General features: G+C 38.9%; 2 protein-coding genes across 6 annotated transcripts in view; both read left to right on the top strand.

Annotated features, from left to right (window-relative positions):
* LOC106091387 (uncharacterized) overlaps positions 1–18,593 on the top strand; it is a 509,131-nt gene that overhangs the window by 301,925 nt on the left and 188,613 nt on the right. The window lies entirely within an intron of this gene.
* Positions 11,137–12,641, top strand: LOC106090594 (uncharacterized). Its single transcript, XM_013256835.2, has 2 exons — positions 11,137–12,087; positions 12,150–12,641. Exons 1-2 carry the CDS (start codon positions 12,064–12,066, stop codon positions 12,543–12,545), a joined length of 420 nt encoding a protein of 139 aa, XP_013112289.1. The 5' UTR covers positions 11,137–12,063; the 3' UTR covers positions 12,546–12,641.

Below are 18,593 nucleotides of genomic sequence, written 5' to 3'. Positions count from 1 at the left end.
AAATAAGTCCTGTTTGGGGGGTGGTGTTTTGGGGAAGGAATGCACCCCCAGAAACATGATCCCAAATTTGGATATTAGGTTCGTATTTTACTAGCAAATACCTTTCATTTGAGTCCCATATTGCCATGGTCGGTAAACATGTCCGATTTAGGGGTGCTTTGGAGGTTGGGGTGGTCACCCAAACACTTTGTCCGACAAGTGGATATCAGATACGTTTTCTAATCTGAAATACCTTTCATTTGAGTCCCATATTGTTGTGATTGGTGTATATATATATTTGGTAGGTTTTGGGGTGGGGCGCTCCCCCTAGGTGACACATCCGAAATTTGAATACCAAATTTTTGTTTGTAGGTTACTATAAGAGAGCACAAAAAATTTTGCTTAAATCCCACCACCCATCTCCGAAATCTGGCGTTTCTGAAAATTAGGGTAAGGGGGAGGGTCCGCTCCCCCTTCAGATATCAAAAAATTTAGTACCCTATTTTCACCTTACTATTCAAATAAGTAATTCCGCGCTACTTACAAAACCCATAATGGTTTTCCGTTAAGGATTTTGTAAGTTGCACAGAATTCCTAACTTAGATTTTCTTTTTGGAGGTTACCTCTGTATAGATTAGTATACCTCCCTTTTATGGTATCATTTTTCTCTGTGTAATTTTATATTTTGTGCGTTTTCCCCCCATATTCCCCAAATAACTCATACACAATCAAACAATCCATTTCTCTAACACAAATACAAGTTATACCCTCACATCCTGTTACGAACATCTAAAAGCACATACATCATATTCCGTTTTGAACTCAGTTAAAATTGTTTGGAAATATTTGTTTGTTTGTTTTTTTTTTTTAAATCCGGTTTTTAGTATTGTCGTGAAGTTAATTTTTTGTTTTGTTGCCTTTTTTGGGATTTTTTTTATGAAAAGTTTTGCATTTAGGGTTTTATTTGCTGGAATAAAAAAAAACGTGGGATTTACGCGGCCGGATCAAAGACATATTTGGCAAAAACTTTATTGCAACCGCTTGCTACCTTTTAGTGATATGAATTTCAGGTGTTTGGCTTTTTATGAGGAGGATTAAAATAATTAAAATTATTGATGCAAAAGAAAAACCCCAAATAACGAGGAAGGCATTGTATATGGGGTCAAATAATATGTAACCTTTAGATGATGTAAAGCTACCATACAATTTGTTTGAAGAAAGATTTACTCTTGGAGTTGCTGTCCTATGGAGACATCATAAAGGCTACTCAAGAATCGGTTCGCTCAAACTTAAGAAAAAAACTTGTTTTCAACAAATCCCCGAAATTTAAATTTCAAATAGCTTGCCATTAAAATTGGCTTTAAAAAATATATGGAGTTGCATTTTCTCAGAAATGACAGTGACTTTTGTTTTGTGTTTAAAATTAGGTCATATTGCAAAAATGAACAATGAATCAAAATGATTTTGTAAAACCAATTCCCTTGAAATTTATTAACAAAAAGCTAATCAATTTGTATGTATAATGAATGCTCTGTTGCCATATTTAACATTTAATACACACACACACACACTCACACACACACACACACACACAAAAGGAAGAACATTTCATGGCATAGTGTGGTAACATAGTAACATACATGTATTTATGTGCAAATGATTGATAGGATAGACCACATTCATATGGAGAGAAAAAAAAAATGGTGCAAATGACAGGAAAATAAAACCAAAGAATAAAAAAACAAGTAAGAGCGTGCTAAGTTCGGCCGGGCCGAATCTTATATACCCTGCACCATTGATCGCATTTGTCGAGTTCTTGCGCGGTATCTCTTTTTAGGCAAACAAAGAATAATGAATAAGAACTGTTATGCTACTGGAGCTATATCAAGTTATAGTCCGACTCGGACCATAAATGAATGTTGAACATCGTAGAAGTCATTGTGTAATACTTCAGTTCATTCGGATAAGAGTTGCTCCTTGTAGGGGCTCAAGAAGCAAAATCGAGAGATCGGTTTATATGGGAGCTGTATCAAGCTATAGATCGATTCAGACCATATTGGGTACCTATGCTGAAGGTCATGAGGGAAACCGTTGTACAAAATTTCTGCCAAATCGGATGAGAATTGCGCCCTCTAGCGGCTCAAGAAGTCCAGATTCCAGATCAGTTTGTATGGCAGCTATATCAGGTTATGGACCGATTTAAACCATACTAAGCACAGTTGTTGGAAGTCATAAGAAAACACTTCGTGCGAATTGCGCCCTTTAGAGGTTCAATAAATCAAGATCCCAGGTCGGGTTATATGGCAGCTATACCAGGTTATGTACCGATTTGCGTTATACTTAGCGCAGTTGTTGGAAGTCATAACAAAACATCTCTTTAAAAATTTCAGCCAAATCGGATAGAAATTGCGCCCTCTAGAAGCTCAAGAAGTCAAAACCCCAGATCGGTTTATATGACAGCTATATGAGGTTAATTGCCGACTTGAACCATACTTGGCACAGTTGTTGGATATCAAAACAAAATACTTTGTGCAAAATTTTATTCAAATCGAATAAGAATTGCTCCCTCTACTGGCTCAAGAAGTCAAGATGCCAGATCGGTTTATATAGCAGCTATATCAGGTTATGGATCGATTTAAACCATACTTATCGCAGTTGTTGGAAGTGATACCAAAACACCACGTGCCAAATTTCAGTCAAATCGGATAAGAATTGCGCCCTCTAGAGGCTCAAGAAGTCAAAACCCCAGATCGGTTTATATGGCAGCTATATCAGCTTATGGACTGATTTGAACTATACTTGGCACAGTTATTGGAAAGCATAACAAAACACCTCGTGCAAAATTTCAGCCAAATCGGATTAGAATTGCGCCCTCTAGGGGCTCAAGAAGTCCCCAAATTGGTTTATGTGACAGCTATATCAGGTTCTGGACGGATATGGCCCATTTACAATCCCAAGCGACCTACACTAATTAGAAGTATTTGTGCAAAATTTCAGTATATACCGAATCAGACCATATTTATCACGTATATTGAAGGCCGTTGTACAACATTTCAGCCAAATCGGATCATAATTGCGACCTCTAGGGTCTCAAGAAGTCAAGATCCCAAATCGGTTTGTATGGCAGCTTTATCAAGTTATGGACCGATTTAAACCATATTTGGCACTGTTGTTGGAAATCATAACAAAACACCCCATGCAAAATTTCAGCCAAATCGGATAGGAATTGCGCCCTCTAGAGGCCCAAGATGTAAACACCCAAAATAGGTTTATATGACAGCTGTATCAGCTTATGGACCGATTTGAACACAGTTGCTGGAAGGCATAAGTGGCAGAAGAAATCAAGACCCCAGGACGATCAAGAATATTTATATTTTTCGCTGCGCCTTTTTTAACTCTGTAGTATTTTTTTAGGGTGGGTACACTTCATGTCAATATGGGACTCAAATGAAAAGTATTAGGCAGTAGATTACAAATATGGCATACAACATAAATTCCAAGTAATGGGAGTTCGCCCACCCCCAAACACCCCCAAATGGGCATATTAGACGACCATGGCTATATGGGGCTCAATTGCGTTCAAGTCTAGGTGGCGCTTTTTCTCCTAAAGTTACCACAAATGGGTTATTAGACCCATAATGACAATGTGGGACTCAAATGAAAGGTATTTGAGAGTAGAAAACGAATTTTATATAAAATTTTGGAGCCAAGTTTTTTAGGGTTTGCCCTAACGCACCCCATATTTGAGTCGAAATGTCTGAGGTGTCATCGCTCCCCTAATGAGAACATTAGCCTAAGGAAGAACATTACCATCAGAAATCGAGAAGAGGCAAATTCTCACACATCAATGAAAGCTTTCCGATTTAAGTTTAAACTCAATGATAAGGGACCGTTTTTTTTTTTAGCCGAGTCGGAACGGCGTCCCGCAGTGCGACACTTCTTTGGGGAAATCTTTTTTAACGACCATGAATTGCATTTTACCTCTCAAATGTCGCCGACATAAAAAGAGGATAAACACCGCTTTGTCCAATGTTCTCGCCAGTATTCGAACGCGTACAGCGTCATAGGCTACAATGCCACGAATTCGATATCCGCATTCAGGGCGAAGTGTTCCCACCCTAAAACGATATTAGAGAGTTAAAGAAGGCGCAGCGGAGTGGGCCCGGTTCGTCTAGTTGTATTTGTATATATAAGACGGGGTCTTAGACGCTTATTTCGAGGAGTTGCAAACAGAATGACGAAATTAGTATGCCGCCATCCTATGGTGGAATGTATAAAACTGGTGTGAATGACAGGAAAATAAAACCAAAAAAATAAAAAAAAAAACAAAACAAAATGTTAAAAACTTTACCACCCCGTACAGATAATGAACACGGGGCTTTTGCTTTCATTATTAATGCCTTAATGATCAGAATTTATTATGATTATAATGTGTGACGAGAGGCGAGGCGTAAATTTCATGCCAGCGTACGAACGACTGAGCGTATAAATAACATTTGTTATTAATAATAAAAAAAAAAAATAATAATTGGCGATTAATCTACGACCAATTATGAATACATACAGTGTCAATATTAACAGATTATCGCTGGCAACACAACGTGTGAAATGTAATAATTATTGTACAGCTACCTCTCTCATCCCCTTCTTGTGTTTTTTTACCGCCCATCGCCATGTAAGTATTGGTAAGTGCCGATCAGACACTTCATCCAGCTGCAATCCGTATAGCCCTCGGGGGTCATACTCATGCATCGTGCACGCATTACACAAATCCATTGTTCTTTTGTTAAAGGCAATATAAATAATAATAATCATTATTAATTTCAATTCGCTCTCTCTCTCTCTCCCCCTCTTTCTCATTCTGTCACACAAAGGAGCACGCGACACTAGAGCAAGCAACAGTTATAAATATTATGGATTGCTTGTGTACTCAAAGAGAATAATGATGATGATGATGATGATATGTTGCAAAGGGATTATCTTGTTAGAGGAATAGCTGCGATGTCACCAAAGGCATCATTACAGTAAACACCACCTACCCCCTCCCTCCCTCACAACCATAATGGGTGAATAAACTGTTGTTAATTTAAACTGATGTGGGATAAAATCAATATTTTGCAATGTTGGGAATATCATTTGGATTTAATTTGTATACCTTCCACCATAGGATGGGGGTATACTAAATTCGTCATTCTGTTTATAACTACTCGAAATATTCGTCTGAGATCCCATAAAGTATATATATTCTTGATCGTCGTGTCGATGTCGATCTAGGCATGTCCGTCCGTCTGTCCGTCTGTCTGCCGAAAGCACTCTAACTTTCGAGAGAGTAAAGCTAGCCGCTTGAAATTTTGCACAAATACATCTATTAGTGTAGGTCGGTTGGGATTGTAAATGGGCCATATCGGTTCATGTTTTGATATAGCTGCCATATAAACCGATCTTGGGTCTTGACTTCTTGAGCCTCTAGAGGGCGAAATTCTTATCCGATGGGAAAGAAATTTTTCACGACGTGTTTCGCTTTGATTTCCAATAACTGTGCTATGTTAGGCTCGAATCCGTCCATAACCTGATATAGCTGCCATATAAACCGATCTTGGGTCTTGACTTCTTGAGCCTCTAGAGGACGCAATTCTTATCTGATTGGAATGAAATTTTACACGACGTGTTTCGCTATGATTTCCAATAACTGTGCCAAGTATGGCTCAAATCGGTCCATAAGCTGATATAGCTGCCATATAAACCGATCTTGGGTCTTGACTTCTTGAGCCTCTAGAGGGCGCAATTCTTATCCGATTGGAATGAAATTTTGCACGACGTGTTTCGCTATGATTTCCAATAACTGTGCTATGTAAGGTTCGAATCGGTTCTTAACCTGATATAGCTGTCATATAAACCGATCTTTAATCTTGACTTCTTGAGCCTCTAGAGGGCGCATTTCTTATCCGATTGGAATGAAATTTTGCACGACGTGTTTTGTTATGATTTCCAATAACTGTGCCAAGTATGGTTCAAATCGGTTCATAACCTGTTATAGCTGCCATATAAGCCGATCTTGGGTCTTGACTTCTTGAGCCTCTAGAGGGCGCAATTCTTATCCAATTGGAACGAAATTTTGCACGACGTGTTTTGTCATGATATCCAACAACTGTGCCGAGTATGGTTAAAATCGGTTCATAACCTGTTATAGCTGCCATATAAGCCGATCTTGGGTCTTGACTTCTTGAGCCTCTAGAGGACGCAATTCTTATCTGATTGTAATGAAATTTTACACGACGTGTTTCGCTATGATTTCCAATAACTGTGCCAAGTATGGTTCAAATCGGACCATAACCTGATATAGCTGTCATATAAACCGATCTTGGGTCTTGACTTCTTGAGCCTCTAGAGGGAGCAATTCTTATCCGATTGGAATTTTGCACGACGTGTTTTGCTATGATTCCCAACAACTATACCGAGTATGGTTCAAATCGGTTCATAACCTGTTATAGCTGCCATACAAACCGATGTGGGATCTTGACTTCTTGAGCCTCTAGAGGTCGCAATTATTATCCGATTTGCCTGAAATTTTGTACGACGGATCCTCTCATGACCATCAACATACGTATTTACTATGGTCTGAATCGGTCTATAGCCTGATACAGCTCCCATATAAATCGATCTCTCTATTTTACTTGTTGAGCCACCCAAAGGGCGCAATTCTTATTCGAATTGGCTGACATTTTACACAGGTCTCCAACATATAATTTAATTATGGTCCAAGCTGGACCCTATCTTGATATCGCTCTAATTTGCTCTGGTAATCTTTTCTTATAACCTTTTTTCCCTAAGAAGAGATGCCGGGAAAAGAACTCGACAAATTCGATCCATGGTGGAGGGTATATAAGATTCGACCCGGCCGAACTTAGCACGCTTGTTACAATATATAATTATCATTGTTATTAAATGTAATTAAAACATTATAAAGTTATGTGGGGATACATTTTTGCATACACTTAATTCTGTTTTTACCCGAATTTGATTTCACGCGATTCGAAAATAATGCCTCAATACTATTTTTATGCGAAGTGATTGATAGCGGAATTTGCGACTAAAGTCACTGAACCATCACCACCAATTGTGCATGAAGTTGAAAATATCTCTAGCGATGAAAGGGACGTTGAAGTCCATCGCAAATGAATGCGTTTATCAGAAAGTGATAGTGATTAACCTTTTTTATACCCACCACCATAGGATAGGGGTATATTCATTTAGTCATTCCGTTTGCAACACATCGAAATATCCAATTCCAACCCTACAAAGGACACATACTCTTAAGCCTGTAAATGCCCATATTTTTGTCTGATTGCGATGAAATTTTAAACTGGAAGTTTTCCATTAAGGAACATGGGCGAACTTCTCACATATTAATGAGTGCTGCTCGATTAAAGTTTTTTTTAGCTCAATTATAGGGGGCCTCCTTTTTATAACTGAGTCCGAACGGTGTGCCGCAGAGCGACAATTCTTTGTGGAGAAGTCTTTACATGGCTGCCATACCAAATGGTACAGTACCTCCCAAAAGTCGCCAGCACAAGCACTGGATAACCAACGCGGAAAATTTTCATGATGTTCTCGTTAGGATTCGCAAACAGGCTTTCAGCATCATAGGCGGACATGCTAACCTCTCCGTTACGGTGGTCTCCACTAGAATTTCTATCAGGGGCCCCGATATGCAAACCGAATATGGCCCATATCGGAGCAGGTTTTCAGCGTCTTAGGCGGACATGCTAACCTCTCCGTTACGGTGGTCTCCACTAGAAGTTCTACCAGGGGCCCCGATATGCAAACCGAATATGGCCCATATCGGAGCATATTTAAATAAAGCTGCCATATAGACCGATCTGCCGAGTGAGGGTCTTGGGCCAATTAAAGCGGAAATTATTATCCGATTTCGATAAAACTTGCTAAGGAGTACAAACGTGCTAAGTTCGACCGGGCCGAATCTTATATACCCTTCATCATGGATCGCATTTCTCAAGTTCTTTGCACGACTTTTTCAAATACATATGAGCTAAAACAAGTTATTGACCCTATAGATCGTACTTTCCATGGGTGTTAGAAGTCACACCATAGGATGGGGGTATACTAATTGCGTCATTCTGTTTGTAACTCCACGAAATATTCCTCTGAGACCCCATAAAGTATATATATTCTTCATCGTCATATCACTTTAAGTCGATCTAGCCATGTCCGTCCTTCCGTCTGTCTGTCCGTCCGTCCATCTGTTTGTCGAAAGCACTTCAACTTTCGAAGGAGTAAAGCTAGTCGCTTGATATTTTGGACAAATACTTCTTTTTAGTGTAGGTGGGTTGGGATTATAAATGGGCCATATGGGTCCATGTTTTGATATAGCTGCCATATAAACTGACTTCTTGAGCCACTAGAGGGCGCATTTCTTATCCGATTTGGCTGTAATTTAGCATGATTAAATTTTTTATTATGACTTCCAACAACTGTGCTAGGCTAGGTGAGGTAAGAGTGGCAATCCTTTTCAGACTCACTTAAACAATTTTAAGTCCATTGTGATATTTTTTTTTTGGATATAGCTGCTATATAGACCGATTTTCCGATAAAGGGTCCAATGCCCATAAATACTTAAATTTTCATCCGATTTTGCTGAAATTTTAAGCTGTGAGTAGTTTTAGGCCTCCCAACATCTGACCCAAATATGGTTCAGATCTGACTATATTTAGATATAGTTGCCATATGGGCCGATCTCCCGATAATGGGTCTGAAGCCGATAAAAGCTTTATTTTCTAACCGATTTCGCCGAAATTTGAAACATTGGGTAGTTTCAAGCCTTTCAACTTCATGCCTATATGCGGTTCAGATCGGACTATATTTAGATATAGCTGCCATATAGACCGATCTGCCGATAAAGGGTCTGAAGCCCATAAAAGCTTTATTTTTTAACCGATTTCGCGGAAATTTTAAGCAGTAGGTTATTTTAAGCCTCACGACATTTGAACTAAATATGGTTCAGATCGCACTATATTTCGATATAGCTGCATATAGACCGATCTCCCGATAAGAATCTAAAGGCCACGAAAGCTTTATTTTTTAACCGATTTCGCTGAAGTTTGAAACAGTAAGTAGTTTTTGACCGCCCGTCATCTGACCTAAATATGGTTAAGATCGGACTATATTTAGATATAGCTGTAATATAGACCGATCTCCCGATAAAAGGTCTCAAGCCCATAAAAGCTTAATTTATTACCCAATTTTGCTGAAATTTGAAACAGTGAGCAGGTTAAAGCCTCCTAACATCTAACCTAAATATGGTTCTGATCGGACTATATTTAGATAAAGCTGCCATATAGACCGATCTGCCCATAAGGGGTCTGAAGCCCATAGAAGCTTTATTTATTACCCGATTTCGCTGAAATTGGCAACAGTGGGTTATTTTAAGCCTCCCAACATCTGACGTAGGTATGGTTCAGATCGCACTATATTTAGATATAGCTACATATAGACCGATCTCCCGATAAAGGGTCTAAAGGCCACAAAAGCTTTATTTATTACCCGATTTCGCCGAAATTTGAAACAGTGAGCAGGTTAAAGCCTCCTGACACCCAACCTAAATATGGTTCTATATTTTTGATAAATCTGCCATATAGACCGATCTACCGATAAGGGGTCTAAAGCCCATTAAAAGCTTTATTTATTACCCGATTTCGCTGAAATTTGCAACAGTGGGTTATTTTAAGCCTCCCAACATCTGACGTAAGTATGGTTCAGATCGGACTATATTTTGATAAATCTGCCATATAGACCGATCTGCCGATAAGGGGTCTGAAGCCCATAAAAGCTTTATTTATTACCCGATTTCGCTGAAATTTGCAACAGTGGGTTATTTTAAGGCTTCCAACATCTGACGTAAGTATGGTTCAGATCGGACTATATTTAGATATAGCTGCCATATAGACCGATCTGCCTTTAAGGGATATGAAATTTGAAACAGTGAGTTTTCCTGAGCCTCACGATATCCGACTTTAATATGGTTCAGATCGGTTTATAATTGGATATATCTGTCAAAAAGACCAATATTTTGTTCTACAAAATTGAATAGTGACATATATATTAGACCATTAATGTCCGTGCTGAATTTGAGTGCATAAGTTATCCAATTTTGACCGGATTGTGACGAAATGGGGTTTACATATATGCCCTAGGTGGTGGGTATCCAAAGTTCGGCCCGGCCGAACTTAATGTTTTTTTACTTGTTTCATTTGGTCCAGATCGGTCCAGATTTGTTTATAGGTGCCATATAGAACGATCTCTCGATTTAAAGTCTGGGCCCTATGAAAAGCGCAATTATTATTCGATTTCGTTGAATTTGACGTTGCGACTTATGTTAGACACTTCAATATCCTTGTCCTATATGGTTCAGATCGGTATATATTTGGATATAGCTGCCAAATAGACCAATATTTTGTACTAAAAAATTGAACAGTGACTTATATTTATTAGACTACTCAATGTCCGTGCCGAATTTGAGTGCTTAAGCTATCCAATTTTCCCAAGGTGGTAGTTATCCAAAGTTTGGCCCGGCCGAACCTAATGCCTTTTTACTTGTTAAGGCTTCATTAAGTTTTGTGTATAGGCCGCAAATGTTTACATAAATTCTTGTTCTTTATGTTAAAATGAAGGTGTATACAAAATTGCATCCATCTCCATAACATCTCTTTTTTGGAAAATAGTGAAGGGGAGGTTTTTATCCCCCTTCGGATATCAAGCTGCTAAATATCTGACTTTGACCGGGCAGCTCTCTATGTGCTAGAAAATAGATTTTAGGAAAATCGGTTAATCCGTTTATTTGTACTGTTTACCTGGTGCTTCTCATAGTTTGATGCTCTTGGCTGCTTTGAATTGCTCTCAGTACTTTGTTCAGCGTTGAAAGCCTAAAATATTCAACAAATTATTTTCATTGCGCCTAAAAGTATGCAACACTAAATTAAAATACCTTCAAAATGTCATAATTGTATTAATTATTCATTTCTTAATTATGTTTCACAGCACTCCCGCATAAATTTTAACAACAAAATATCAAAAATCCTAAAATGTATTTGTAAATAATACGAAAATCTGTATTTGGCATTATTTATGTCAGCATCAAACGCACTCACAAAATTTAATGCCCAAAATGTACAAGTTTCGTGGAATTGACGTAATAACCACTTGATTATGCGAAAACATTCTGGGATTTCCAATAACACGGCAGAAAAATCCAATCTGGTTCGGTTCTGAATAGGAGCCGGTACACACAAATTCCCACCATTACGTTGCACTCTGTCATATTACATCTTCGTCTGGTTGACAGCAATACCAATTTCAGCATCCCAATTCAATTCATTTTAGCCATGTTGGCAAGAAGCCAATAAAAACTGAGCCAAGTTTGGGTCATTGGCTTTTGACAATTGTCAATTGCGATACGGGGAAAGTGAAATAAATCTCGTACACCTATGACGTAAAACCATTGTAAGGGATGTGTGGTAGTACACAAAAGGGGATTACAATACAAAAAAAAAAAAGAAATCCCGAAAAGATAAATGCATTTTTTGCCATTGTTTTTGTTTTGTTAAACAATTTGCCAAAACAAAACTGCTGGAAACAAGACCCCCCCCCCCAGCAGTAGGAGGTTTGCCAACAAACTCGAAAACTGGATAAAATTTAAATAAATATTTGAGAACAAAAAATAAAAAAAAAAAACTTTTATGTTCCGAATAAAAACGGGGAAACGTAAAATCCCAACATGCACGTATACCCTCATTGGGATTTTACGCTCCAAATTTGGATTTTTTTTTTGATTTTGAGGTACACAGACAGGTTGTCTGACGTTTGTTCTCTCTTGTAATAAATTAAAATGAAAGTCAAAGAAAAATTAACAAAATGTTCTCGAGTGAAACGGCGCACATATTTGGGATATGTTGAAATTCAAAATATTTTCATATAAAAATGAAATGAGAATTCGAAATGGCATTCAGTTTTCAATTCAAGGATTAACCAGCAACAACATACAGCGTTTAAGCAAGCACTTCTAAAAACATGCAAGGAATTACTTTAGCAAAGGTGAGCAGAAAAGCTTCACCACCAAGTATTGTTTTTTTCAAATTCTTTTCATTACTTTCTAGATCTTCAACATCTTGGGCCTACTTTTGGCTTTGGTTGTCATCATGGCCCACAGCTCTCCCCTACCCGTTCCTGTCGCCCCCAACTATGAAACGGTTATGCTAGATGACAATGTTCCCGCTGAATCGTTCAAATATCAAACTTTCCAAAATTTCTATAATGCCGAATTACCTGGCAACCCTATGGCTGAATTGCAAATGGTCGAGAGTCGTAATGCTGCCAAAATTCGCGCCCCACAACCTTTAAATGCCGCCGAGAGACAGGCCCGCCTTCATGATGAATACTTCGATGTGGTCCGTGAGAAACGTAATCAAAAATCCTTGACCAAAGGCAGCACCAAACCCAATAGGCATGGCCAAGAATGGGAGGAATTCGATTATGATGCATATGTCAATTAGGTTGAAGTTGAGTTGTCTCAGGTTAAACTATGCCCAGAAGAAGGGGACACTATTGTTATTGTGCTACTGAGGTTTTCTTGTTATTTATTTTGTTAATTATTTTTTGTTATACTATTATTTAAGAAATAGTTTAGAATGAAGAAAAAATATGGCAATTACAAAACAAACTTTACTAAAAAATTCTGCAATTTTTCTTTGGGCTATGGAAATTGCGACAAAAATAGCTGCAAAAAAGGAATTTTTGGTAAAAATTTCTTTGTTGGCGACATTTGCGAGGCACCATACCATGCACGGTCATGTAAAAGATTCTCCCAAAGAGGTGACTCACTGCGGCACACTGTACGGACTCGGCTATAAAGAGGCCCCTTATCTTTGATAAACTCAACTTGAATCGGAAAGCTCTTATTGATGTATGAAAAGTTTGCCCCTGCTTTACTCTACTCCCAAATGCCTTTCTTTCGAGCCCCATATTACTTTATTGATAAATATTTCGGGCTTAGGGGGAATTTCGGGGTGGTCACTTGGCCATCAAAGTAAATATAAGATTCGTGCTCTACTTTCAAAAACATTTCGAATGAGTCACATACATAATGGCATGATCGGTAAATAAGTAGTGTTTGAAGGTGGGGTGGACCCCAGGGTCTTTGTCCCGAAAATCAATAAATATCCACCCCAAATAGCTTTTATATAATAGGGAGGTATTTTGGGGTGGGGCGGCTCCCCAAACACATGGCTCTATATTGTCGTGGTTGGTCTATATATCAATTTGGCGGGCTTTGGGCTGTCCCCGCGGCACCCGTCCCCATCAATAGAAACCATGTTTTTTTGGTGATTTGAATCCAATATAGCCATGGTCGGCTGATATGCTCATTTTGGGGTATTTGGGGGTGAGGCGACTTCCCATTACTTGGACCTAATTTTTTATGCCATATTTGTAATCTTCTGCCGGATACTTTTCATTTGAGTCCCATATTGATAGTAACGTCGAATAATTCTGTTTAGAAGCGCTGGGTACTTGAACCGAAAATTTAATATGATATTCTTTTTCTAGTCTCCAATACCTTTCATTTGATACCCATATTGTGCCCATCAGTCCTCTTTTTGTTTGGATTGGCGTTTTTGCTATAAGGGAGGGTCAGCCACCATCCGATATCTGAAAATTATATAACCTCCGTTTCGTTTTTATACCCTCCACCATAGGATGGGGGTATACTGATTTCGTCATTCTGTTTGTAACACCTCGAAATATGCGCCTGAGGCCCCATAAAGTATATATATTCTTGATCGTCGTGACATTTTATGTTGATCTAGCCATGTCCGTCCGTCCGTCCGTCCGTCTGTCTGTCGAAAGCACGCTAACTTTCGAAGGAGTAAAACTAGCCGCTTGAAATTTTGCACAAATACTTCTTATTAGTGTAGGTCAGTTGGAATTGTAAATGGGCCATATCGGTCCATGTTTTGGTATAGCTGCCATATTAACCGATCTTGGGTCTTGACTTCTTGAGCCTCTAGAGGGCGCAATTGTCGTCCGATTTAAGTGAAATTTTGCACGTAGTGTTTTGGTATAACTTTCAACAACTGTGCGCAGTATGGTTAAACTCGGTGCATAACCTGGTATAGCTGCCATATCTAACGGATCTGGGATCCTGACTTCTTGAGCCTCTAGAGGGCGCAATTTACATCCGATTTGGCTGAAACTTTGCAAGAAGTGGTTTGTTATGACTTCCAACAACTGTGTCAAATATGATTTTAGTTGGTCCATAACCTGATATAGCTGCCATATAAACCGAACTGGGATCTTGACTTCTTGAGCCTCTAGAGGTCGCAATTATTATCCGATTTGGCTGAAATTATGCATAAAGTGTTCTAGGATGACTCCCAACAACTGTGCCAAGTATGGTCTACATCAATCGATAACCTGATATGGCCGCCACATAAACCGATCTCACGATTAGACTTTTTGAGCCTCTAGGGGACCCAAGATCTGCTTATATGGCAGCAATATCAGGTTATGATCCGATTTGAACAATACTTAACACAGTTGTTGGCATAATAAAACAAACATTGCGCCCTCTAGAGGATCAAAAAGTCTAATTGGGAGTTCGGTTTATACGGCGGCCTTATCAGGTTATAGAGTGATTTAGACGATATTTAGCACAGTCATATTAGAAAGCTTCTTGCAAATTTTCAGCCAAATCGGATAAGAATTGCGCCCTCTAGAAGCTCAAGAAGTCAAGATTCAAGATCGGTTTATATGGCAGCTATTTAAAAATTGGACCGATTTGGCCCATTTGCAATCCCAATCGGCCTTGAATAATAAGAAGTATTTGTTCAAAATATCAAGCGACTAGCTTTACTCCTTCGAAAGTAAGCGTGCTTTATGTGCAGATATGTTAGGATCAGCAACGAAACAATCCGTGCCAAATTTTGTGCAGATTGGTTGAAAACTGTAATTGCTACGGCTACTAAAGTGCAAATCGGGCGATACATATATATGGGAGCAATATCTAAATCTGAACCGATTTTTATGAAATCTTGCAGATATGTTAAGATCGGCAACAATTCGTGCCAAATTTTGTGCAGATTAGTTGAAAATTGTAGTTACTACGGGCTAAATGGCCGTGGAAATCGGGTGATACATATATATGGGAGCTATATCTGAATCTGAACCTATTTCTAATAAAATCGATAGCTTTTGTCCTTGAGCCAAAAAAGTGACATGTGCAAAATTTCGTGACGATTGAACAACAAATACGACCAATCACTACCTCGATTAAAAAAATTCATGGACTCACAATGTGATTCTGAGTCGATCGGTATACTTACCAATGAGTCTAGCTCTTTTCCTTGTTAGCGCTGCAAAGTAATGCACAAACTTATAATACCCTGTTCCACAGTGGTGGTGTAGTATATAAAAATTGGGTCCAAGTACCTAGGAAGTCGCCCCAACCCCAATACTCCTCCAAGCAGACAAATTGAACGTTCATATCCATATGGGGTTCAAATGAAAGGTATTTGGGAGTCAACTCCTAATCTGGAATACAAAATCAGGTCGAAGTATAAGGGAGAGGGCGCCCCGGCATGAGTTGTGGGTTCAATTCCCGCCAGAAGCCTTATAATGCCCAAGTGAGTCTGTAAAGGACTACCACTATTACATAACCTAACCTTTAGGGGGAAATATGGTACTAAAATTTGACTCTAAGTAGCCAGCGGGCCGGCCCAACCCTAAAACTCCCACAAACAGACATATTGGACGATCATGACAATATGGGACCCCAATGAAAGGCATTCGGGAATAGATACCGAAAGCTGCCCCGTTGCTCCAGCTCCAAAATGCCCTCCAACCCGTGCTAAGTATTGTTTAACCACACTAATAAAACTTTATCTCAAATTTTTATTTTTGTTTTATCGGTTAAAATCATGGGATTTTTTTTTTCATAATTATACCCATTATTTTTGAAAAATTCCTGAATGATGAATGCGCAAATAAAATTTTGTCAACTTAATTATAAATCACTGTTGCGTTTATTGTAACTTTTTGAATTTGTTGGGCAAAGAGCAATGCCACAGCAAAACCTGTTACCGAACAGCTTCCATTAGTATGTCTTCATAAATTATGTGCGTTGTCTCACCTGTCTAACTTTACTCCTAATAAATGAGTAGCTAAACTGAAATGTGAAATAAAACACAAACAGAAATTAAAAACAAAAATATATATGGTGACCCAGTTCAGTAAATAAAACATTTAATTCAATATAAAGGGCAATAAAACATTGATTTGGAATAAAGCAACATAGAGTGACATTGGGGTGGAGTGACCAGTGATAGTATTTTTTTTTATAGAAAATTTTATTTTTAATATACCCACCACCGAAGGATGGGGTATATTCATTTTGTCATTCCGTTTGCAACACATCGAAATATCCATTTCCGACCCTATAAAATATATATACACTTGATCAGCGTAAAAATCTTAGACGATCTAGACATGTCCGTCCATCTGTCCGTATGTGTATCCGTCTGTCTGTTGAAATCACGCTACGGTCTTTAAAAATAGAGATATTGAGCTGAAATTTTTCACAGCTTCTTTTTTTGTCCATAAGCAGGTTAAGTTCGAAGATGGGCTATATCGGACTATATCTTGATATAGCCCCCATATAGACCGATGCACCGATTTAGGGTCTAAGGCCAATAAAAGCCACATTTATTATCCGATTTTGCTGAAATTTCGAAATGTGAGTTGTGTCAGGCCTTTTGATATCCTTCGTCAATTTGGCCCAGATCGGTTCAGATTTGGATATAGCTGCCATATAGACCGATCCTCCGATTTAGGGTCTTAGGCTAATAAAAGCCACATTTATAACGCGATTTTGGTGAAATTTGGGACAGTGAGTTGTCTTAGGCCCTTCGACATCCTTTGTCAATTTGGCTCAAATCGGTCCACATTTGGATGTAGCTGCCATATAGACCGATCCTCCGATGTAGGGTCTTAGGCCCATAAAAGCCACATTTATAACGCGATTTTGATGAAATTTGGGACAGTGAGTTGTCTTAGGCCCTTCGTCATCCTTTGTCAATTTGGCTCAGATCGGTCCACATTTGGATATAGCTGCCATATAGACCGATCCTCCGATTTAGGGTCTTAAGCCAATAAAGGTGACATTTATTATCCGATTTAGCTGAAATTTGGGACCGTGAGTTGTCTTAGGCCTTTCGACATCCTTCTTCAATTTGGCCTTGATCGGATCAGATTTGGATATAGCTGCCATATAGACCGATCCCTCGATTTAAGGTTTTGTGCCCCTAAAAAGCGCATTTATTGTCCTATGTCGCCGAAATTTAGGACAAAGAGTTAAATTAAACCCCTTGACATACTTCAGCATTATGGCACAGATCGGTCCAGATTTGGATATAGCTGCCATATAGGCCGATCTCTCGGTTTAAGGTTTTGGGGCCATAAAAGGCGCATTTCTTGTCCGATGTCACCTCAATTTTGGACAGTGAGTTGTGTTGGGCTCTTCGACATCCTTCTTCAATTTCACTCAGATCGGTCCAGATTTGGACATAGCTGCCATAAAGACCGATCTCTCGGTTTAATGTTTTGGGCCCATAAAAGGCGCATTTATTGTCCGATGTCGCCGAAATTTGCGACAGTGAGTTGTGTTAGGCTCTTTGACATCCTTCTTCAATTTCACTCAAATCGGTCCAGATTTAGACATAGCTGCCATTTAGACCGATCTATCGGTTTTAGGTTTTGTGGCCATAAAAGGCGCATTTCTTGTCCGATGTCACCTAAATTTAGGACAGTGAGTTGTGTTAGGCTCTTCGAACATTTTCTGAAACTTGGCCCAAATCGGTCCAGGTTTGGATATAGCTGCCTATAGCTGAGTTCTATAGCATGGTCGGATAGTACGTACGTATATTCGGGGGTTTTTGGGGGTGAGGACACCACCCATTACATGGACTTAATATTTTTACCATATTCGTAATCTACTCCCGAATGCCTTTCATTTGAGTTCTATATTGTCATGAACCTCCTTTGGGTGATGTTTTTTGGGTAAGGGGGAGGGTTGCGCCCCCTTCCGAAATTGAACAATTATATAGGCTATGTTTGCTTGCAGATCAACCTACATAATCTGTGAAAATTTCGAGAAAATCGGTTCCTCCGTTTTTGAATCTAGCGGAACAGAAAACAAACCGAGTTCCATATAGTCGCGATTGGCTTATATGCCTATTTAGGTATTTTTATGGGAGGGATGATCACCTATACTTCGACCTATATATACCTATATACCTTTTATTTGAGGCCCATATTGATATGGACATTTATCTGCTTACTTATCTGCTTTAAGACATTTTGGGGTTAGAGCGACTTTCTGGGTACTTGGACCCAATTTTTAATACTAATTCGTATTTTACTCTTCAATACTTTTAATTTGATATTCATATTGTCTTTACCGGTCCACTTGTGATTATGGATGATATTTTTGGGGTAACGGGGGAGGGTCCGCCCCCTTCTGATATCAATAAATTATAAAGCCTATCCCT

Source organism: Stomoxys calcitrans, chromosome 2, assembly GCF_963082655.1.
Source record: "Stomoxys calcitrans chromosome 2, idStoCalc2.1, whole genome shotgun sequence".
Lineage (NCBI taxonomy): Eukaryota > Metazoa > Arthropoda > Insecta > Diptera > Muscidae > Stomoxys > Stomoxys calcitrans.
The sequence above is the reverse complement of the archived record's forward strand: the minus strand, read 5'-3'. Positions and strand labels throughout refer to the sequence as shown.

Excerpts from the sequence above, each read along its gene's own strand:
- LOC106090594 (XM_013256835.2), top strand. The coding sequence starts at position 12,064 with ATGCAAGGAATTACTTTAGCAAAG. Across the intron at positions 12,088-12,149 it reads AAGGAATTACTTTAGCAAAG|ATCTTCAACATCTTGGGCCT; the intron begins GTGAGCAGAAAA and ends ATTACTTTCTAG.